This window comes from Abrus precatorius, unplaced genomic scaffold (assembly GCF_003935025.1).
Source record: "Abrus precatorius isolate BTA unplaced genomic scaffold, Abrus_2018 Scaffold8, whole genome shotgun sequence".
NCBI classification, from domain to species: Eukaryota; Viridiplantae; Streptophyta; class Magnoliopsida; order Fabales; family Fabaceae; genus Abrus; species Abrus precatorius.
This window is the reverse complement of record NW_020874428.1, coordinates 19,316,893-19,342,191: the sequence shown is the minus strand read 5'-3', so window position 1 is coordinate 19,342,191 and position 25,299 is coordinate 19,316,893. Positions and strand designations below refer to the sequence as shown.

Genomic DNA, 25,299 nt, shown 5'->3' with positions numbered 1-25,299 from the left:
GTCTCTTCAATAAATAATTGAGTCGTACTAATAATTGAAAGTCGAAACTTACGGGGTAAGATTTGAGACGTATCAACAAATTTTGGCATATACTAACTCCTGTAAGAAATAAAAGAATAAATTATCATGAAAAAAATATAATTAATAATTTATATATTTGATGTTATTAATAAAAAAAGGTATAAAAACATTTAATAATTAATATATTTTAAATTTATCATTTATTTTTTATAATAAAAACAAAAAATATTTTATTTTATTTTTTATAAAAAATTAAAAATAATATCTTATTTATGCCAGTGATGCATTATTATCACTTATATTTAATAAATTTTTATATAAAATATGTTTATTCATAATATATTTTATAAAAAAATATTATAAACAAAAATAAAGCATCCTGATTAAGCATATATTTTCGTTTTAGTCCTCTCCGCCATTGTACTCGCCACCGACGCTCTTCCCGTCTCCTTTGTCGAACTCGTCCAAGTAACTTCCACCTCTTACGACTCCTTCACCACCAACCACCACCAGCGGCTCCGACGGCCATTGGTGCTGAAAGTTGGAAGAGAAGCGAAGGATGAAGGAAGAGAGATCGTGAAAGGAACCACTGGTGGTGGAGGAGTTGTAGGAGGCGGGATCGACGAAGGATACGAGAGGAGCGTCAGTGGCGAGCGGTGGACTTGGGCCAAGGAGGACGCCTGAACGGTGGGGCTGAGGGCTGAAAAGGTAAATAAAAATTATAAGGGACCGTAAACAGAATTGAGAAATTTTGAAGGGACAAAAAGCATATGTATAAAGGTGACTAATGAACTCCCTTTGCCACGTCATACTTAACAAACACTAATTTAATGGTATTTATTTATAAAAACTAAGGGATGAAAAGGGAAAAAAATTATAAGAGACAAAAACAAAATTGATAAATTTTAGAGGAACGAAAATGATATTTAAACAAAAACTATTATAATGTTTTGAAATGTAATAAGTTAAACTTGTGTTTGTTTTAAATATTATTTTAATCTAAGAAAAGTTAAATAATTATAATATTTAAATAATTTCATAATGATTCAAGAAAATGTATCGTGATTATTAACATTATACGGAGAGAAGTATATTTTTTTTATAAAAAAATAAAGTAAATTAAAGTAGATAAATAAAAAATGTTACAAATATTTTGTACCAATAAACTGACCAGTTCTTAAGAAATATCAGAATGTATTGAAAGAGACATGAATGTTCAAAAGATTCCTACTAATAAAATCCAACATCTCTGACAACAAATATTTTTATGTGTCTAAAATTTTTCAATTTTATATTTTTTCCCCACTTTTCATTGATGAAGATCAAATTTTCTCTCTTATGTTAAAATTAATTTTTTAACATTCAATCCTTTATTTCAAGTAAAATATCTTAAGTCCTTAAATATTTTTAATCCAAACAAACATTAAAGACACAAATTTATAGGATCCCACAGTTTAAAGTGTCATTCATAAGATCTTAATTGTTTACCCTAATATCCAAGTCAATTACACATTCTTTGATTCCGCAATCAAATATAATGCTAATGCTTAGGTGACCAATGAAAAAAATGAACAACATGAAAAATTGCTTAATTGAAAGATAAAAACAGAAATCAAAATTAATGAAACAAGAAAGTGAGAATTGAATTCAGATTTATCCTCTTCAACCAGAGGGTTTAGTTACTTATCATAAACAAAAAGAAAAATAAAAAAATCAATAGATAAAATAAAAATAATTTCTATTTGAACTTTAACGAATTCCATAACTCGATGCCTTAACTTCGAATATTCACAAACCCTATTTTCATAAAAGATATTTTTATAATAAAGAAGTAGTTTTTGACTTCAAATAGTTTTAAGTTTTGATTAAAGTTATTTTATTCATAGTGTCTCGTCATTGCTATTTTGGCTATGTTCTCTCTAGCGTGTTTCTAGACAGTGAAAGCAATAAAAAATATAAAATTCAAAGGTCACAACGTTTAAATTAGGCACACGCTTTGGATTTACTGCTTCCAGCATACGCAGACATAAATTGCGCGTGCTAATGCCTATACAATCTCCTTCAAAATTCAAATTTATTCCATCCAAATGTCTTTTAAAGATAAGAAAAAGATGAACAATAAGCACCTAAAGAAGGAAAATTATCACATCCAAAAACTTATACAAACACTAAACTATCATAAGAAAATAAAAATCGAAATAATTCCTGGGAAATTCGCTTACATACAACAATTAACACTCTAATTCACTTCCTAATCTAACATAACTATAGTTATGTGTAACAATTATCTTAAACCCTTCTAATTGTTTTAGAAAATTAGGTCATTTAGCTAATATATATATATATATATATATATATTAAGTATTTTGAAAACTCTAGGGATTATTTAATGCATGGAGATCACCTAATGAAAGACTCATTATAATAGAAACTTATGATGTTAAAATTTTAGAATATAATTATATCCAAATACCATTGAGAGTAAAAATTATATTAGTTGAACTTAGAGAAAACACAGGCAAGCCTCTTGAATTGAAAGTGAAAGACAATCAATTTTAAAAATATTGAAAATTTTAGGAGTCTTGGAACTTATATAGCAAATGACTCTAATAGTTAACAGTTGTTTCAGATATAAAAAAAATGGAGCCTTTTCACGATTAAGATTGTAACCAACACAAAGTGGCACATCAATATTTGCAAAATGACACCTCCGCTAAAATTGTAAGCATCTCTCAATTTCTTATTTTTATATACATACGTAGGATGTTGTTAACTAGTATCTTAAGATATTGATTGAGAAATAAAAAATATTAGAATAAATTAAAAAAATATAAAATTACATACAAAATGCATTAACAATAGTTTAACAAAGATTTTTAACTTTTAATTTCTCATCTAATTTTTTAAATTAGCACTTGCCTCACTTATAAAAGTGAACAAGTTTTGACGAATAGAAATATAGAGGATGTATCATCATTCTTTGAAATTAAAACGGAATATAAAAATATAAAAATAATTAAAAATGTGAATAAAGTATAAAATGTATTTCATGCTTTTGCTAAAACATAAAAATGCATTTCAATGCTTTTGCTTGATATACAATAAATATAATGATAAATTCAAGTTTCAAATTATTAAAATATTAAAATAATCATGCATAATGCGGGATAGTCTCAAATATATGATAGTTTCAAATGTACCAAATATTCTTGACATATGTTAAGAAAATAATAAATAATATTTTTAAATAATAATTTTTAATGATATTAATATATTAAATTTTGTAATATTTATTATGCGAATTTGTGTGGCAAACCAATGGTCGTTAATCCCTAAAACTATATGAGTTTAACAATTCACTGTGTACACGTGTCGTACTTCATCCTAATTTGCTTTTCCTTTTCACTAGCACCAGCAGCGATGGCATGCCTTTGATTACCGAGCACCTCACGGATCGGATCTTAATTTTCAGGCACACAAGCGTGATGCATTTTTCTAAATAAATTTTATTTTTAGGTTCTTTTCATTCTACAACACTTCTTTTAGTGCATTCTGCGATGGTTTTATGTGAGAGAAGAAGCGTGTTCCTCTTTCGTTTCAAAACAATTTTGAGTGTGTGATTAAAAGTTATCGCAAGTTTGTTTCTTTGAAACAAGTGATTTCTCCATCGGAAAAAATGGCAATTTCTCCTTCCAATTTCCTCTTTAATTTCTTGGTACTTTGTATTACGTTGACGCTCTTATTCATGTAAGTCCTCAACCATTATTTATTTTGTTGATAAATGTATTTCTCGTACTAAATTTTGACATATTCAGTGATAATTTCTAGTTATGTTTTCGATGGAATTGTGTTTAGGATGTATGGTGTAAACAATTGTTTTAGATAGGGTTAAATTTCAAATGGTTGCCGCACATTTTTGGGTAGAATTCATCAATTTGAATTGTAAATTGTTTGTTTGGATTGTTAGAATTGTAAAACGTTGAGAATGTAAAAAAGGCAGGTATTTTGTGAATTTCGCAATTTTGTTATTAAAATAATTTCGGAGTGAAAGTGAAGAGAGTTACATATTGATATGAAATGATGTATGTGTAAATTATGTAAGTGAAACATGCTGAACTTAATTAACGTTGGTAACTAATTTACATTACGACAATTTCATGCTAATTAATCTTATTAATCAATAAACGAAATATTCTTTAAGAGTTAGTATAAAATTATTATTATACTTTTTTCTTTTACTGGATAGAATTATGACTGCTATGATTCAATTTCAACCGTATAAATTGTTCTTAAAAGTTTGTAACTTTATTCTTAAATTATAAATTTACGTTTTTATTCTTTGATAGGAGTATTTTTAAAGTTTTTTTTAATTCTTATTAAGTTATATTTCAAGGTTATTCAAATAATAATAATAATAATAATAATAATAATAATATACTTCAATTTAAATACTTTATTTTAAATTTTTTTCCTTGAGTTTAGAACTTTTTTTATTATTTCATTTAATATAATAAAATATTTATATCAAGAATATATATATATATATATATATATATATATATATTATTTCTATATTTTTATTTAAACATACAAAGATTTAATTAAAATAATCCAGCCATTCAATAATTAATTATTATGTTTTTAAAAAAACTATTTTTATCATAATTATTTTAAATTTATATCTAAATAATTTTAATTAACTAACAATATAAGAGTCGTTACACTCACAAGATGTTAAAATTAAACCTATATGAAAAAATTACATGCTCAAAGAACATTTTTTTTTATTAGCTGAAATATATATTTTGGAGAATTTTAGAAACAAACTTTTAATATATGTTTTATTTATTAACTAAAATATTTAAAAATATAAAAAAATATATCTAATTGATTAAATTAAAAATAAGACTAATATGATTTTTATAATTTTACATTAATTTTTGTTAATGATAAAAGATATATTTAAATAATTTTATTAACTTTAATTTTTAAAATAAAATTTAAAAATGTAAGTAATTTTATTAAAAAAAATTTACATTACTTTGTTTTTGCTAAGAAATATTTACAATACTTTAATATTAAATTTTTTAATTCATTTGATTTATTTATAATTTAATAAATTATTTTTTCAAATAAAATTTACTAATGTTAAAAATTAATATTTAAAAGAGGTTGGAAGATGAGCGAGGGAAAACCAACGACTGATCACTAAAACGCATCGTTTAACTCTGAGAACCCCCTGTAAACGCGTCTCACTAAATAATACCTTTTCCGTTACACTAGCACCAGCACCAGCACCAGTGGCATGCATTTGATCACCGAGCACCTCACGGGCCGGATCTTAATTTTCAGGCACACACCGAACGCTTTTAAACAATCAGTATGGTTGGCTCAAGCTTCATTCATTTTTTCCAAACAAATTTTACGTTAGGGTTCTTTTCGTTCCACAACACTTCTTTTGGTGCATTCCGCAATGGTGTTACGTGAGTGAAAAAGCGTGTTCCCTTTTCGTCTCGTAGCATTTTTGAGAGCGTGATTCGAAGTTGTTGTGAGTTTCACGGTTCGTTTCTGGATAGAAGTGATTTTCTCCATCGATTAAAATGGCAGTTTTTCCGACCAATTTCCTCTTTGGCTTCTTGCTACTTTGTATTACGTTGTCACTCGTATTCATGTAAGTTCTCAACCATTACGTTGACGCTCGCTTTTCAAAATGTTGGGGGAATACCTAAAGTTTTATCGTCAAATTATATTCCATTGATGACTCATTCTCATTATCTTATTTTATGCAAATGATGAAACCATATTATGCTTTATGAATGAACAAAAAACATATTATGCTATGTAGTTTAAGATTGTTATGTTGTCATCACTTTATTATAGTTAGTGCTTTAAATATTTGTTGTAGACCATCTTGTTACTTGATTCTGATTACACATCTAATATCTCTTATAACAGATTTTCTTCTGCATTGTTGGCCTGGATTCTGAGCCGGGTTTTTGGTGCATCTGTTGAATTTTGCGTCGGTGGATGCAACAGTTTAAGAGATGTGGTGCTGAAGTTTAAAAAGGTTTTTCTTTGCCTTCATTCAATGCTTTATTTTGTAGTTAAGAAGTTTAAAGGGCATTGAGGTCAGCCTATTGCTTGATATAGAAAAATCCAGTCATTCTTGGATTTTATTATGGTAATTGATGTACATTGCATGATTAAATAATTTTTTACTCCAAAATTTATGCAAGTTTCGTGTCAAGTCCCCATTCCCCCAAATGAAAAAATCTATGATCGGAAAAAAATTAAAGGATTATTGTAAATGATCATAATTTGGATGAATAATGGTTTAGTGAAAAGATTGTGCTCTGATATCATATTTATACTAAACCTATGCAATAAGGTACTCTGATTTTGTACAATAATGAATGATCAGAAATAAGAAACCTAGGACATCACATAGATAATGAACCTGATAACTATACAATAGCTAATGAATATAGTAATCTGTACACTGTATATTGAATTGAATCTATTTCTATACTCCCCTTCCAGCTGGATCTTATAGGTATCATGATCCAATATTGCTATATATATAATGAATTTGAGGACCTGGAAGAGCTTCTGTGAATACATTAATCTACGGTAATTAGATTTAACAAAATTGATAACATTGCATCCATTTAAGATTTTTCATTAATAAATGCCAATGCACTTCTCTATGTTTGGTTTGCTTATGAAACATTAGAATTGAAGAAGTATCCATGGCAGATTCATTGTCAAACATTAATTGCATCGGCTTATAATCTCCAAATTTTAACTCTTGAAGCAACTATATTAACCAAATAAGCTCACATGTTGCCATGGCCCTTGATCTAGCAACAACATCTTGTTTCTCACTTTTCCACAACATTGGAGGCATTTAGAAGAACTAATGTCAAACTTATGAAATAGCTTACAACACCCATGAGTTCTTTTTAGCTTATTTCAATAAGCTTCTTGGTATAACTTTTCAAAATAAGTGTTTTTTAGCTTATTCTAGTAAGTTTCATAATCAAATCTATGGCATAAGCCTTCATATGATAAGAGCTTATTGAATAAGTGTTTAACTAAGCTGTTTACCAAATGCACTCATTAGGTTGCATCCAATTAGCCCTTAATAAATAATGATTGATCATTTATCTGAGGGAAACTAGCCCAATCTGCATATGTAAAACCCATAATCTGAAAATGACCTTTGTATTCTTGGAGGAGTCTTGTCCTGGTGATTGTTTGATGTAGATGAGTATTTAGATTCCAGCATCTGAATAACTGTCACATGGAGTTTGTGGGAAACTGGAATTGCCTTCAATTAGCACTTGATAATCCATGATTGATGATTTATCTGAGGGAAAACTAGCCCAATCTGCATATGTAAAACCCATAATCTGAAAATGACTTTGGTATTCTTGGAGGAGTCTTGTCCTGGAGATTGTTTGATGTAGATGAGTATTTAGATTGCAGCGTCCAAATCACTATCACATGGAGTTTGTGGGAAATAGGAATTGGCTAACTACATTTACAACAAAAGAGATATCAGGACAACTGATGGTAAGGTAGTTAAGTTTTCCTACAAATTTCCTATAGCATGCAGGATCTATAAAGGCTTCCCTTTCCCCTTGTCTTGGCAAAAGTTTGATGTTTGAATACATAAGACTTTCCACTGGTCTACAATTTGACATCACATTCTCTTCTAAATATCAAGAACATATTTTCTTTGGGAAATTACAATACAGTTAGAGGACTGAGCTATTGAGAAAATGTTTAAGGCATCTTGAGTCCTTAGTTCGAAAGTGACAAAATAAATGCTTTTTGAATTGACCAATTCCATCTTCAACATTTCTAGTGATGGCAATGTCATTATTCATGCTTTTTTGGTGTGAAGAATGGTGGTAGAAAACCTAGTGGTTCTTCTCACTCTGAACCAAACCAAACTGTTGGATCATAATAAAGTCTTAGAGGACCAAGACATACTCCCCTTTAACAACAAAACCAAGACGTTCCTCTTTAATTCAAGTTGAGAGGTAGGACAATGATGCATGACAAAAGTCTATGCAATTGGTTGTTCCATCTCCCATCAATTATCTCCCACAGTAGCATGAAACTAGAGATTAAAAAATGAAAAAAAAGAGAGTTTTCAAAACAAAACTATAAATTATCAATTTTCTCCCATCAATTCAACATTTCTCCTTATCTCGATCTATTTTCTTATAAATGAAACCCATGACTGACTAGTTTTCTGAATACACTAAACGGAACATTCTAATTAAGAAATAAGCACCCTTCAAATAATTTATGCTATCTTTTCAAAACTCCTTACCTGTAACTAAATTTTCAAACACTATTTCATTCTTAGATTTTGCAAACTTACTATTTTTTCATTTTTGGATGTAAACATTCTCAATGATGATCCCTTATTATCATTTAAGCATCTTGAAATCAAGTAAGAAGTTGCAAAATGCATAATTGCAGGTCTAATTAAATATGTTCCTTTAGTAAAGCATTGCAACAAAGATATAAGATCAGTCTTAGAATAGATACAAGTTGTATTTTTTTTACCGCATGTAATTATTTCTTTATGTAATGGTATCTTCTCAAAATCTTCCAACATTAGATTAATGCAATATGCAATACAAGGTGTCTAATAAAGCCTTTTCCTCTTCTTCATCAACATTTCTCCTGCTGCACGAAGTACCCAGAAGACTAAAACAGTCACAAGACAGAGCACAGAGTAGAAAATGGAAGATGTAGCAAGACTGAAACTGGACGAAGTACCCACAAACTAAGACAGCAGGAAGACAGAGCACAAAGTACCCAAAAACTGAAATAGCAGCAAGACAGAGAGCACAAAGCTAATTAGAACACACAATATAGAGCACAAACCAAGTCGCATGAACTACCCACGCAGAGAGCATCCATGCACAGAGAACATGAAAAATGGTTTTGTACGACCCATGCAAAAGCACACAACACAAAGCACGAACACGAAGATTGAAGCCCCCATGCACAGAGAACACAACTAATGGTTTTGAAATAGAGAAGAGAAGATGCAGGAAGTGATCGTTGCATGTAACTAGTGTTCTATTGCGAGAATCGGGTAAAAAATTAATGGAAAATATGTTATTTTTGAACGGGGTTGTGATATCTGACCTGAACACAAGGATCGGATATATCGTAGATCCCACGATCTTACAAGAAAAGATCACAATTTAATGCAATCCCAGAAGGCTTCGATCCTATTTGCAATTAAGATTGCTAAGGCTCAAGAAGATCGCAAGATTGTGTGATCGCATGATCATGATCGCGATCTTGACAACACTAATTTAGATCTTGAGAAAAACATCATTATCACTTTTGTAGTTGAGAGTAACCAACAAAGACACCTATCAGTCTTTGGGGTATTAGAGACCTTCTTGGTTAGATGATCAGAAAACACTGTACCTTAAAAGTAGAGTTCAACTGCTGAAGACTATTGCATATAATTATGAGCATTGAGAGGCTCAGAGGTGATGATTGGAGAACTGGAAATGACAGAACTTAATATAGATTTGCTGGTGGAGGAAGACACAGTGACAGATATTGTAAGTGGATGAATGGGGATAAAATAAAAAAGCAATCATCCTGTCTATGAATGAAGTCGAAGAGGAGCCAAACAACTAGATGATAGCAAATGGAGGTTTGGTGGTTAGGGGCTGATGCGAGTCACCAAGAGTAATATGATGGAGAAAACAGCAGCAAGAAAAGATGTTGGACACACTAGAAAGTAGAAGGAAATTCTGGAGAAGCTGGCAGCATGTGAAAAATGCTGAACTATGTCATATTTATAGTAAATCTATAAAATCAGGTACCCTGATTTTTTCCAGTAATTAATGATCATAATTAAGGAAGCTAGGAAATAGACAATGAACCTGGTAACTGTACAACAACTAATGAACCAAGTAGTAGTAGTAATTTCTTCTTGAGTTAGCTATTTGACTTGCCACTCAAAGTGGTTTTTAACATCCCTTCCACTTCTTTTATTCCTAAACAAGTCATTGTCTACCTTTGCAATTTATCCACAATAGTTTTCCCTTAGCTTGTGAAACCTGTGGGCAATTTGGTTCTGCTGATCTGTTTTTTTTTTATAATACAGCTCTGAGGATCTTATGTCAAATTCTCTGCATTTATTCTAGTGAAGTTCCTTGCTTGTTTCTGCCTCTAAGGTCCCCTAGCAATATACTCTGTTGATTTATGACATGTACAGGGTGCTATTGAATCTGTATCTATTGGTGAAATTAAACTCAGCTTACGCCATTCCTTGGTCGAACTTGGTGTGGGTTTTAGTTCTTGGGACCCAAAGTTGCAGGTATTAATATGCAACTTAGAAGTTGTTACAAGGCCTTCAAGCAAAAGCTCTGAGAAGAAGAAAACTCGAAAATCTAGTGCACGTGCTTCAGGTAAGGGAAAGTGGAGGACGATAACCAATATTGCAAGATATTTGTCAGTTCGTGTGACCAATTTGGTTTTGAAGGTATGCATCGCTCTATCATTTCAATTTTCTTGTTTGGCCAAACATACAGTGATTTTGGTACTTTCAAACTGGTCTTTGTGTCTTTGTATAATATGTAATAATATATTTAAATGATTCTTAGATAATCAAATGTAATGATTATTATGAGGAGAAAGAAGTTTAATATGACATGCCTACAAATATGTTTTCGTTAAATTGTATTTATTTTCTTTTTTTGTGCTGGGACTGAGATCTTATTAAAAAATATTCTATGGGTCACTGAGAGTCCCTTTTGAATGTCACAGACACCTAAATCTATGGTTGAGATTGGGGAGTTGAATGTGGATATATCTCAAAATGGTGCACCTGAGCCAGATTTGTTTGTTAGGGTACAAATATTGCCCATTGTTGTTCAGATTGGTGACCCTCAAGTTAGTTCTGATCAGTTATCTAATTTTAATGGTGGAGGATGCAGTGCTACTAGCCAGGCATCTGTTGCTGCTACAGAAAAGCTTTCTGCTCCTTCAATTTGTGAAAAGTTCTCCATTTCATGTGAATTTGGCTATGATAGGTATTATTTTTTTATGTACACATCTTTTATAATATTAAACATGCGCTGCACTTATTTGAGGGGTTGTTGGAGAAGAGGAAGTGGATTTGTATGCAAGATGTTCATAATCTGTATAATGTAAACCTCATGGTTGAAGAAATTGGAGTTTTCAAGAAATAAGGTTCAACTACAAAGGGAGATTCCGTTATACACATTCTGCAGCTCTGGATTGTGAATTAAATTGATAGAAATAGGCTGTTAGTTTGACAAATATTGGACCCAAATTTAAAAATTCAAAACCAACTATAACTTTCTTTTGGTTTGCTTTGCAATTTTTGTGGTACACCATTTGTGCCTAAGAATATTTTAAATAGTAGGATCTCTCAAATGGAACTTGCTTTTTAGATTTTAGGCTTAATTGCATTTTTAGTTCCCCAACTTTCATGCTTGTTCGATTTTTAGTCCACCAATTTTAATTGCATGATTTTGACATCCCTATTTTCTTAATTAAGAAAATTTTGTTCATCCGATAAGTTGTCATCCAATTGTTAATGGATGATGGTACAGTCTTCTCTTCCTCCTCTTCCCCTTGGCTGGAGCTTCACCCTTCTCCTCCCTTGTCTGAAGTTCTGCCGCGAGAAGCTTTGGGACTTGAGGTTTGGTGATTAGAGAAGGCACAAATGAGGGAAAGGAGGAGGATGAGACAAGGAATTTGGGGAGAGGGAGGGGAAGCTTCTAAGCGAGGGAGAGGAAGGAGGAGCAGATGGCAGGGCTGGAGAAGAACGCACTTTTGAGAGTGTTGGTGGTGAAGTTCCAAGTGTTTTAAGGTGATTTTGGGTCAGACATTGGGGGTGTAGTGGAGGATAGTGGTGACGATGAGGCGGCATTGGAGAACTGATGGCAGAGATGAATGGTACATTGTGGTGAAGGATCTGAGCTCAAGTGATGACTGTTACGTTACAGTGGTCATGATTGTGGGTATGTCTTTGTGGCTTCAAATGCTTGGTTTCTTGCAGTGGTCATGACTTCATGTGGCAGAACTCTGGCTAGAGGGGTGGAGATCTGGCGAGGTGGAGAGGAAGAAGAAGACCATGCCATCATGCATTAAAAATTGAATGACAACTTAATGGATGGACGGAATTTGCTTAATAAGGAAAATAGGGAGACTAAAATCGTGGGATTAAAATTTGAACAAGTTTGGGGGACTAAGAATGTAATTAAGCCTAAATTTTATATTTGTTGCTGATCATTTGTTGCTTTGACTTAGATAGAGTCCTCTTCTTCTTATACTTGTGCTTGGTTTTCCCCTTTGCAGTTTCTATAAATTTCCTCTTATTTAAAAGAAAAAGAAAATTACCTGCTGTATTTGTGTTTTTGTGGCAATATTTCTTGACTTGGACACTCATCCTTTCTTGATTTTCATTTTTTATCCTTCTAGTGCTTCTTATTTGTTGTTTTTCTTCTCTCTTTTTGGACGCAGGGAAGTGGGTATAATTATAAAGAATGTGGACATTTCCACTGGAGCTATCACCGTGAATTTGAATGAGGGGTTGCTCGTGAAAAGAAAGAGTTCTTCAGAATCTTCTTCTGGATCTGAGAAAAATATAGGATCAAGTGTTGATTTGATGGGCACAAAACAGCCTCCTAAGAAGCAGCAAACGCTTGCAGGCTATATTTCTATGTTTCCTCAAAAGGTTGGGAAATTATACATAATTTTTCTAAGCATTGTGTATACTTCCTGAGCCTTGGCACTATGTCAAGGTTGTTGACTTGTAAATGAGTGGTCAGTCTTGTGTTCTAGTCAGAAAAGTAACTTCTTGGCTTATTTGGGTGGGTGATGATGTATTCATCTAATCCTCCCTAAACCTCACAATGGGTGAGCCTAATGGGTGCTATTTGACTGAATATCCTATAGAACATATTATTGTCCCCAAGGTCAGGCATCAGTTCATGTATTTTATTGAAATGCATGACTTATGTTTTCTCTTTGTTTTCTAATCCTTTTGGTAATATTATAACAAATAAATAAATAAATAAATTTGACTTAATTGGAATTTATTTAGTTGCTGTTGAGGAGCTTGAGAAAAGGCATATCTTAGGCCTTCTCTCCATTGACATCTTTTTGAATAGTTACTTTTTGAAAAATTTGGGATGATATTTTCACATGTTCGGCATCACTTGTATTTTATTGAAATGCATGACTTATGTTTTCTAATCCTAGGAATCTTAAACAATTAAGAAAAATAATAAACTCTGTGAAAATATTTGAGTAGTTGGTCACTCTTTCTTTTGAATTATTGTTTTTCAAGTTATCTTCTATTTGACGACTTCATTTTGAATGAAAAGTTGGGCATTAGCTTTTGAAGTATCTTTCTTTTGCTTGACAATCTAATGTGGTTTTACGTTCTGCTATTTGTTCAAGTAATCCACAACCTCGGCTGTTAGTGTATCACTTCTAGGATCCACTCTTCTTTAGTCATTGATCTTCATTCTATTGTGTCTAGCAGCAGTATAATAAATGACATGTTAAGTTATTATTTATACTATGTCTTTTTTAATAAATTTTCTTCTTTTTCCAACAACAATTTTGTATGGATATACACTTTACTTTTTGATTTAGTTGAATCTTATTGTTTAAATGTCTTGCACTAGGAATATGAACAAAGTATTTCTTAACCCCTTTAGGTAGCTAGGAGAGGCAAAAGGGGCATATCCAACTATAACTTGTTGAAATATAGAAAGTGGGTTGAGAATCATAACTCCTCCATTTTTAAGGTGGATTATGGGCTGGTTGTCCCCCATAACTTTATAAAAAACAGAAAGAGAGAAAAATTAAAATCCCACTTAAACATGAAAAGTTTAATTAAAATTTCAAAATAATCTAGTTAAAATTCATAAGTGATACAATAATGATTAAAAAATTATATATTATATAAATCTTTAATTTAAAGTAAAATATTTGTCATCCTCTTCCTTCCCCTTCAAATCCCAAACTCTTAGACATACCCTTTGAAAATTAATCCCAAAAGTGATTTAGAAATGACTTCTTGAATTTAATTTTTGAAGATATGAATTTGGAGAGGTAACAATTAAGTCACTTTCCCTACTAGTCTTGTACAAGCTCTCCCTGTCCGTGAAGAAGTTTAATATTAGGATCCACAAAGGTATCAAGTATCAACAGGCTAAGCACCCATCAACCTTGCTTCATCTAGGATGTCCAATACGTACCTTCTTTGAGAAATTACAATACTGCTTTTGGTTTGTGTTACTTCTATCCCTAAGAAGTATCAGAGTTAGCTACTGTCTTTTGTTTGAAAGTGGTGGCAAAGGTATTGTTTTACCTATGTAATGCCATGATAATCACTTCTTATAATGACAATGTTGTGTATAGATACCGTAAAAGATAGTGATCAGTTTCATTGCATGTCATGCCAACCATGTTTCCAGTGATTATTTTAGACCATATGGTATTTTTGGAGACGATAGACAAGTTCTAAGGACTTTTCCTGAGGAACAAACTTAGGAGGTTAATCTATATACACCTTTTTAATAAGATTACCATGGAAGAAAGCATTTTTTATGTTAAGTTGATGAAGTGGCCAATGATGAATAGCAACCATAGAAAGGAATGGCTGAATTGAAGCCGCCATGGGAGAAAAAGTGTCAACATAATCTAGACTAAAGATCTATGTATTAAATTTTCTCTACCAAGTGAGTCTTAAGGTGATTAATGTTACCATCAAGACTAACCTTGACCATGTAAATTCACTTGCAACCAATGGTAGACGTCCTATGAAGGAAAGGAACAAAGTCTCAAGTACCAATATTCTGAAGGACATATTCCATCAATCATTGTCTGTCTTTAATTGGATTGTAAGAGAGCATTGCTTGTAAACTGAAGAGTAGAAATACAAGTCAAGGAAGATAGACAAATATAATGGGAAAAAAACAATTGATGGTAAGTCAGAGAAACATAATGAAGAGAGGAATTATGAGTGTCTTTATGAAGAACAATGAGGAGCTTAGTCTCAGGAAGTAAGTTTGGAAGGGAGAGAGTGAGTGACACTAGAGATAAGTCAGATGGAGGTCCATCAATAGCCTAGAGGTGAGCATGAAAGGTAATTGATGTCAACAATGATACACTTGTAGAGGGTGTAGAAGAAGTGGTTCTTCTGAGGTACAAGATAGATCTAGTGGAAGATAGTAGAAAGGAATTGAAGGGGGAGGTGAGCAAATAGATTCAGAAGCAAAAGCGAATGGACTAAGTGTAAAGAAAGGGATTAAATAGACTTTAAATACCATTTTGAAAAGAAAGAGAAACAAGAAACATTGAGAGAATCCATGTGTTGGGTGCAGCCTGGAGAATATATTTATATTATGTGTCATCAACACAAAATCATTATTAAAGCAAGAACATAGTTGCCTAATAAACATAATTGACAAAAGTAAACTGTCCCAATATATATATTTATTTACATCTGAAATGTAAAAGAAATAAACATATTTAACCCATGTTGCAAGACACACATAACAGCAAAGTACTCTTTATGAGACTTGGACAATCCTCCTCCCTTAGGCTAGATTTTAGAATTGAGTTAGGCTTCATTGAATTCTAATACTTATGTCTAATTGTCATCTGGTGATTTTTTATTAATTTCTTTTACTGCCATTTAGTGTTATCAATTCAAAATGTTGCTAGGTCCTAAGTTCTTTGATTGTGGAGAACATTAGCCCATCTTAGCAAAGTGGATTATATCATCAATCTACTTTATCATGCTGGTAGACTGTGTTGTATAGTGATTTTTTATTTTTTTATGCAGCCTTTTCTCAACTTATATAAAATCTATTTAAAGGTTTTTAAGTAGTTTTAATGTCAGTTGTGTAATTTTGCTGTTAATTGATAGGTCAGCTTCAATCTGTCAAAGCTTAATGTGAGTTTCATGCATCGTGAACATGGTCTCTCTGTTGAAAATAACATCATTGGTATCCAATTTAAAAGCGTCAAATCACGATCTGCAAAGGATGTTGGGGAGAGTACACGTCTTCATTTTCAACTGGAGTTCAATGAAATTCATGTATGTTGATTTGTTGAAGCTCTTGTTGTATGATTTCCACTTTGCTTCTTGCTGACAAGTTCTCTATTGTTCCATTGACATTACAGCTTCTCAGAGAAGCTGCTGCTTCCATCTTGGAGATATTGAGGCTGAATTTAGTCTCTTTTGTGTATGTCCCTTTACAGGTAATAAGTTATAAGCAGTTCATATTACACACCTTTGTATCACTGTAAAATTGATACTCCCTCTAGTCCTTTTATAAGTCACCTTTTAGAAGCTTTTAGTGGTCCTTTTTATAAAAGCACCTATAGTTTCTATGAATCATTTATTATGTTTTTCCCATTTGTCTTTCATAAATGAAGTTGGTAGAAACCTAAATTAAAACTTACAAGGGTAAATGTTGATAATGGAGTTAGGTTTAATAGCATTAACTGAGGGTAAAATTGGCATGTTATAATATTTTTTAAAAAATTAAGAAACTCAACTAACTTTAACTACTTTTATTGGTTTGTATAGTTTAGCAAAAAGTATTTTATAAAAAGGACTAGAAAAAGTATTGTAGTGTTTATACCACTTGGTAAGGTTTTCTTAATATTAGGAGCAATAAAAAGGTAAAATATAGTTTATGTATAGAAAATTATTGCGAAACAAACTTCCTATGGAAGTTATGTCACCTTTAATCAATGAAGCACCAATATTTGCATTTGCTTCTCGAATCCCCACTGAATTCATATCCAATACCAATATTCTTGGAAACTTCAGCGATATGTATCTATGAACTATCCACTCCTTTAAAAAAAGTTGTGAAAATCAAAATCCGATATAGCTAGATATGAAACAAAGAAGCATGATAAAGATAGAAGCATTGTCTCTTGATGAACGAAAAATGGTCCCCTTTCCTCGGATGATGCTCAAGAAGGGAATGAGATTGATATTATTCTTGTTTGTAGGCAATAGGCAATAATTTACCATAACAATGATTTATAATTTTTTTTTGTTTTTTCAGCAATGTCCAAGAAGTGTGCCCTTGTCTAGGAAGAAGTTTAACGTTAAGATCCATAAGAGTATTAACAAGCTTAGAACCCATAACCCTTTTTGGTCTAGAATATTTAATATTTTCTTTGTTTGAGAGATCACAATACCACTCTTGGACTATGCCACTTCTATCCCAAAGATGTATCAGACTCAGCCATAGTCTTTGTCTGAAAGTAGTAACAAAGGTGTTGCCTTACTTATGCAATGCCATTGTGATCACTTCCTATAATGACTATTTTGTCTACGTAAACAATTAAGAAAATGCATCTTGTAATTAAATGATAAAATAAAATGGAATGATCAGCTTCACTTATAGTCATGCCAAACTATATGACCATTGTACTAAATTTGCCAAACTATGGTTGTGGTGATTATTTAAGACCATATAGTCATTTTCAAAGACAACACAAAAATCATAAAGACTCCCTCTGAGCAACAAACTCATGAGGTAGCTCCATACATACTCCTTTACTAACAAAACTATGGAGGAAAACATTTTTTATGTTAAGTTGATGAAGTGGCCAACAATAAATAACAGCCATAGAGAGGAATAGTTGAACTGAAGTCATTTTGGCCATAAGAAAAAAAGTGTCACCATAATTCAAACCAAAGATCTATATATAACTTTTGGCTACCAAGCGAGTCTTAAGATGATCAATATTACCATCAAGACTCACCTTGACCTTGTAACTTGTAAGTTCACTTGCAAACTTTTCAGAATGGAGAGAAATGAGGTTCCAAGTACCACGTGGATTTTGAAGGGCACACATATCAGTCATTGCTAGAGAGCATCACATGCAAACTTAAGAATGGAAACAAAAGTCAAGGAAGACAGAAAATTATAATAGTAAGTTAAAAAAACATAATAAAGAGAAGAATTACAAATAAAGTGTATACCTTTATGAATAGCAATGGAGAGCACAATCTTAAAGGACAAGTACGAAGGAGTGACAGTAAATGTGAGTTAGAAGAAGGCCCATTATTAGTTGGTAGTGGCATAGAAGGTAACTGGTGTCGATAATGATTCACTTACAAAGAATGTGGAGATGATTCTTTTGAAGTATAAGATGGATCTAGTGGAAAGGAACATATGAAGGAGGTGAGGAAGTAGACTCAAGCTAAAGCCAAAGGATTAGATGTAAAAAAAGGGATAGATTAAAAAAAAATAACATCAACTAAGACTAGATAACAACGAAGAGTCAGAAAATAACACTTATAACTTTTTTAAGACTGGGTGTATCTAAGAAAGACACATTAGCAAGAGAGAAGTAACAATTTATCAAGCTCTAAACTAAGGTTATGTACTTAGTAAGTGGATTCAAATACTTTAGAAGGTAAAGGCTGGAGAAATTGATAAAGGTATAAGACCAAATGAAGCACATGATTTTGAAGAACATCTGACAACATTCTATTAATTAGATAACAAATAGTAAGAACATCCTCTAGAAGCACTGAGAAACATGACTCTCATAATGGACTAGAGTACAAGCAGTTATATTAAGTGTCTATTTTTATGTTTAGCAACCTCATTGAATGATAAAAAACTTTACACCTCTCATTCTTATTACTTTTTCAATAACCATGAAAAATGAAAAATAAGTCATCTTATTCAAAACTCCATTTATGAAATCCCTTTTCTCCGACTTCACACCTCGGAACACATCGTTCTTATAGAGAGAGGGGTGTTTTCACATTTTCTTAAACCGAAATGGCTGGGGAGAGAAATGTTATTGTGGTTATCAGCATGAGAGGTGTGATGAAGGATGTTATTACAAGATATAAAACTTTAAAATATAGTCACAAGCATTGTCACTTCATGTAAAGTACGAATTGAAATATCAAATTGAGTTTAAATTTAAAAAGAGAAAGACTTGAAGATAAAAAAAAACACTCAAAACAATCTTTTATTAAAAATAATCAAGTACATCAAGAGTAATCATCTGTAAATGTAATAAGATATCTTGACCTTAAAGTGGGTATAATATGAATAGGACTTCTTACATCAAAATGAAATTTAGCAAAAGGGGAAGTGAAACGATGATTAACACAACTAATAAATGAATTATGGGTATGTTTTCATAATTGACATGACTTACATGTCATAGTTAATTTTGAAAGACTTGGTACCAAGTGTTGTAACTTGGCTAGATTAGGATGTCCTAATTGAGTATGAATGACAAGAGAAGAATTTACCAATGAACCAACATGAGCAAAGGTATTTATTTGAAATAGGCAATGAGAGAGACGTTTGGTTCCAATCATCCTCTTCAAACTTTGGTCTTATAGGAAAACAAAATCTTTAATGAAAACAATGAAACAATCAAAGAAACAGGATGACTAATGGATATTAAGTTAAAAGAAGACCAAGAGACATAAAGGATGTGATCAATGGATAGAGAGGGAAGAGGGTGGATAGTACTAGAGATGGTGTTTGGGACCCATTAGGTAGTAATGTAAGGTAAACAACTAGATGTAAAGATAGTAGAAAAAATAGACTTATTACCGGTAATATGCTTAGTGGCCTTAAAATGAAGGACTTGTGGGCTAAGAGAGAAAGAGTGAGAGACACCTACAAAAGAATTACTCATGTGTGCAACAAAAGTAGTGGAATTAGAAGAGAGAGAAAACTTGATCAAAGAAGGCATGTGTGAGTGCATGCGCAGACCCTGTTTACTGTGATTCTTGGGAGCGGGTCGATCTGGGGGCAACATAATTGATCCCGAGGGTGGTTGGCCAAAAAAGTTGCTGGTTGGTGGCAAATAGTGACCCACAAACGAGACATTTGAAATTCAATATTAAGCCAGCTGAGGAGCACAGGTTTTGGAAAAAGAATTCTGCACCAATGGTCAATGAACCCACTGGGTTATCACAAGGGTTGCTCTCTTTAGGCTCTACATACTATGCAGAGAAGAAAGAGGAATGAGACACAAGATAAATCTGTGCATCTTGGTTTACACCCCACAAAATATATTTTTATTATATGTCAGCAATTCAAGAATGATTATAATTAAAAGCAAGAATATACAGTTACCTAATAAACATAATTACAAGATCAAAACTGTCCTCTTACAATATTTACGTATTTCAAACATGAATATCCAACAAAACTAAGTGTGACCTCTTTCTTCATAGATAAAGCCTTTTTCTAGAGCTCCTATGATATCCTTTGAGTACAGAGTACAAACTACCACATCTCATCGATCCTAATTTGGGGAATGTAAACAATCCCCTTACAATATTTTCTATTGTGTAGGCAACTCTCACAAGGATATGAAACTATAATAGATAGATATTTTTTATAGATTTATCACTTTCATTTGATATGGACTATTATACTGAATTTTACTTTTTTTTTTTCTTGTATTTTCTGTGCAAACTGACTCTATTTTCTGGCCCCTTCCTCTAGTCAACCATGCCTGTCAGAGCTGAAACTGAAATCAAGCTTGGAAATTCACAATGCAATATCATAATGAGCAGATTAAAGCCTTGGTTGCTCCTGCATTCATCAAAGAAGAAAAAAATGGTACTTCAGGAAGAAGCTTCTGTTGCAAAACCCAAATCAACTAATAGCAAGGCCATTGTGTGGACATGTAATTTCTCAGCTCCTAAGATGACAATAATGCTTTTCAATATGGCTGGTTCTCCAGTATATCATGTAAGTATTTGCAAATATTATATTCTTCCTAATAAAATAAAATGTTGCTTCTAGTTATATATAGTATTGCATATGTGGTTATTGATACAAATTTAAAAATTTCACTTGAAATTAAAAAACAATTGTTCTTATTCACTAATATAATTTATCTTTTCAATAATTTAAATTTTGAAACAAAATTCTTAACTTACTATTTCTCAAAGCAATAATTTTTTTTATCAGTTATCATGAATTGAATTACTTATAAATATTTGAATTTAATTTACATTTTTAAAAGTTAGAACATATAAGAAATAGATTTGGTCGAAGGATGACACAACTTTATCAAGTATGGACTTAGAAGGAAGAAAATTATGCATGACTGACACGTGTCATTGGCTTCACTTGCATATACTATGCTTTATTTAATAATATATAGAAGTGTTAAAAAAGTTGACGCATTTCTCCTAGAAGTTGTTTGCAACAGATGCTAAATTTCTCACACACTATAATATGCTGCGAATTTCATGTATTATAGGACTTCGTTGATGTTCTGGAAGAATAGCTCACTCTTTAAACTAAATGATTTCTTGGATTTCTTCTCTACTATGGTGGCTTGAAATTTTCAAGGATCAACTATTTCAACAACTTATGACTGTATGTAGGAAAGCTGGTCCTTGGCATTGTAGGATCAAGGGATTTGATGATCAGCCCTTGTTGCCCCCATTCTTCACAACTACATTAAATTTCACAACAAAGGGGAATGGATTTGTGCATTGGGACCTTTACCCATGCTTATAAGTTATAACCTAAAGAACTTTTGTGTGAGGGGTGTGTTAGAGACATAAAACCATTATTATACCTCTACCTAACAAGCTTTTACGAGAGTTGGTCTTTGACAGAACACAGAAGTAATAGGAGTTGGTCTTTGATAGTTAGTCTGAACCTTGAGTTGTAAACTGTAGTGGGGCAACAAGAGATTTTACGTTCTAAACTAAGAAGCCTGAGAAGGGAAAAAAAATAGTAATGAGGAATAACTAGAAAAACAGGAGAGAAAAAAGTACAATGAAATTATCTAATTGCTACTTTGATATTTAGCCTGAACAAATCATGCATTTGATTCCCAAAATTCTCTGTTCTAATGATTTTGTGGTACCTGATTGGAAGTTAATTGTAACTTATTCCTAGAAACTCATTTTCAAATTTCAAATATCTTAGTTTTGAATCCATTTATTGCGTACATTTTCTTGCTGTTTCTTTTTGTAAGATATCTTTTTGAAGCAGGGCAGAGAATAAGCTCAAAGATCAAGTCATATCAGTATTTTGGTTTAGTTGTGAATTTGGGTGTCAGAATAAAATACTACAAAAGTTACTTAAATATTTGTTAACTGATGTCAAAACATCCTAACAGAATTTAGTAAAATTTATTGAAGTATATGTTCATCCCCAAAATCAAAACTAGTTCAAAATATTGAGATCATTCATTCATTTGATCGTGAACCCAGCCTTTCTGATGCTATTTCATCCTGCATTACTATTTCTCGTCCTTCTCATTTTCCCTTCTTTTATAAGGAAGCTCTAATATTATTTTGGCTTTGAGTAGTTTTACTGCTGTGGTGAGTTTGGTTTGTTTTCGGTTTCATTTTTATTACATTTACAAAAATGCCTGCCACCCTATTTTCACTACATTTCTCCTTTGCTGATTCTTGAAATCAGGAATTGAACTGAAAACAAGGTGATTTTTTTTTAATTATTGATTAAAATTACAAAGTAAAAGCTTCCAAATTTTATGTTTATCAGGTTGTATTATAGATGTACTAACATCATCATAAACTACTAAAAGAGAGATTTTGTAACAGCAACTTAGGTATTAGATTTGAGGTTCAAAGGATCATTTTCAATTATTGCTTGAGTCTTTTGTTGGAAGGGCACAAATTGATCATTTCTATTAAACGGAAGTTATGCGTGGATTGTTTAGAATCTTTGACTCTTTAAATTCCTTTAAAATGAAGTAATTATGTCTCCTATTTTTTATCATTTAAGTTCTATTGGATGAAGTTGTCCTATATGTTAATTCAAATAATTTGAGAAAAGGCATTTACTACAAAGCATCCATCTATTGCTTTCTAAATGTAGGGTTGCTTACAATCATCACATCTATTGGCAAACAACGTTTCAAATATGGGGACTACAGTGCATTTTGAACTTGGTGAATTATATCTCAACTTGGTTAATGAAAATCAAGAATGCTTGAAAGAAAGCATTTTTGGTGTGGATTTAAAATCTGGCTACATATTGCACATTACAAAGCTTAGCTTGGATTGGGGCAAAAAGGCCATGAAATCCTCTGAAGAAGATGTTCCTAGGTGTGTGCTAGGTTTATCAGTTGATGTCAGTGGCATGGGAGTTTATCTAACTTTTAAGCGTGTAGAATCATTCATATCAACAGCAATTTCCTTTCAAGTTCTATTGAAAAGCTTTTCTGCTTCAAAGAAAAAAATAACACAGAGCCGGGGCCAGTCATCAAAAAATTCAGGGAAGGGAACTCAAATGTTGACATTCAATCTTGAACAGTGTTCAGTATATGTACTGGGGGAGACTGGGTTAGAAAATGCAGTTGTTCCAGATCCCAAGCGAGTTAATTATGGTTCACAGGGTGGCAGAGTTATAATAAATGTGTCAGCAGATGGTACCCCACGCAATGCAAACATAGTGTCCACTGTTTCCAATGACCGCCAGAAGATAAAGTACTGTATTTCTCTTGAAATCTTTCATTTTAAGTTGTGCAAGAACAAGGAGAAAAAATCCACACAAATAGAACTCGAAAAGGTCAGATCTATCTATCAGGAATTTATGGAGGAAAATAAGCCAGTATCAAAATTAGCATTATTTGACATGCAAAATGCTAAATTTGTGCAACGCTTAGGTGGCCTTAAAGAGAATGCTTCATGTTCCCTTTTCAGTGCTACTGACATTACCATGAGGTGGGAGCCTGATGTACATCTATCACTAGTTGAGCTGGTTCTCCAGCTGAAATTAGTGATACATGATACGAAGCTTCGGGAGCATGGTAATGAACATGTGGAAGATGTGTCTAATGTAAGAGATGGTAATTCAAAAAACGAAGCTACTTTGGAATCAGGGCATCCTGAAAAGAGGAAAGAATCTATTTTTGCTGTTGATGTAGAAATGTTAAACATATCTGCAGAGCTAGGAGATGGAGTTGATGCTATGGTTCAGGTGCAGTCAATTTTCTCTGAGAATGCTCGTATAGGAGTGCTCCTTGAAGGACTTATGTTTAATTTTAATGGAGCCAGAATCATCAAGAGTAGTCGGATGCAAATTTCACGAATTCCTAGTAAATCTGCTAGTGGATCTAATACAAAGGGGTCTGTAGCTACAACATGGGATTGGGTAATTCAAGGTCTTGATGTTCACATTTGTATGCCATACAGATTGGAATTGCGTGCTATTGATGATGCTCTTGAGGATATGTTGCGTGGTTTAAAGCTTATCATTGCTGCAAAGACCCAAATGATTTTTCCTGTGAAGAAAGAGAGTTCTAAAATTAAAAAACCTAGTTCTGTAAAATTTGGATGCATAAAGTTTTTCATACGCAAATTAACAGCTGATATTGAAGAGGAGCCAATCCAGGGATGGCTTGATGAACACTACCAGTTGTTGAAGAAGGAAGCTGGTGAATTAGCTGTTCGGTTAAACCTTTTAGATGAATTTATATCAAGGTCCAAGCAAGATCCATCTACTGATGACAGCAATAATTCTTCTCAAGAAAAAAAAGTTTATTTTAATGATGTTGAGGTTGATGTAAATAATTCTTCAATTATTGAATCAATGAGAGAAGAAATTTATAAACAATCGTTCCGATCATATTACCAAGCATGCCAAAACATAGTGTTAGCTGAAGGATCTGGTTCTTGTACAGATGACTTTCAAGCTGGTTTCAAACCCAGTGCTTCAAGGTCTTCTCTTCTTTCAATATCTGCATTAGACTTAGACGTGAGCTTAACAAAAATTGATGGTGGAGATGATGGAATGATTGAGGTTGTGAGGAAGCTTGACCCTGTCAGTCTTGAATGTGATATACCATTTTCCAGACTATATGGGTCAAACATTCTCTTACGTACAGCTTCTCTTGTGGCCCAGATTCGAAATTACACATTTCCTCTCTTTTCTGGAAGTTCTGGTAAATGTCAAGGTCGCCTTGTGTTGGCTCAGCAGGTAATACTAAGAAATCTAATTTCTTTCATCATTTCTTTATGAACCTATAGTTTATACTGTTTGCATATTGTGGTCATCCTCAAGTTATGAAGATCTTGTTGACATATAGAATCATGATTTTGAACGGATTCAGTAAATAATTAACTGTGTCATATGTTTCCTGTTACTTCCTATTAAGATAAAACTACTTGTTACTTAAACTGAACTTCATATTTGTTTCTTTAATGATATTTGGGGGATTAATTACAGGATG

The 25,299-nt window shown here is 32.3% G+C and overlaps 1 protein-coding gene across 1 annotated transcript in view; it reads left to right on the top strand.

The window, feature by feature from the left end:
* The first annotated feature begins 5,332 nt into the window (after positions 1–5,332).
* LOC113846142 (protein SABRE-like) overlaps positions 5,333–25,299 on the top strand; it is a 36,491-nt gene continuing 16,524 nt past the window's right edge. Inside the window, exons 1-9 of the mRNA XM_027474088.1 lie at positions 5,333–5,692; positions 5,977–6,088; positions 10,289–10,555; positions 10,840–11,105; positions 12,565–12,778; positions 15,989–16,159; positions 16,246–16,323; positions 20,580–20,828; positions 22,944–25,046. Coding sequence (XP_027329889.1) covers positions 5,622–5,692; positions 5,977–6,088; positions 10,289–10,555; positions 10,840–11,105; positions 12,565–12,778; positions 15,989–16,159; positions 16,246–16,323; positions 20,580–20,828; positions 22,944–25,046 — 3,531 coding nt within the window. The 5' untranslated portion in view covers positions 5,333–5,621. The remainder of the gene's footprint in view (positions 5,693–5,976; positions 6,089–10,288; positions 10,556–10,839; positions 11,106–12,564; positions 12,779–15,988; positions 16,160–16,245; positions 16,324–20,579; positions 20,829–22,943; positions 25,047–25,299) is intronic.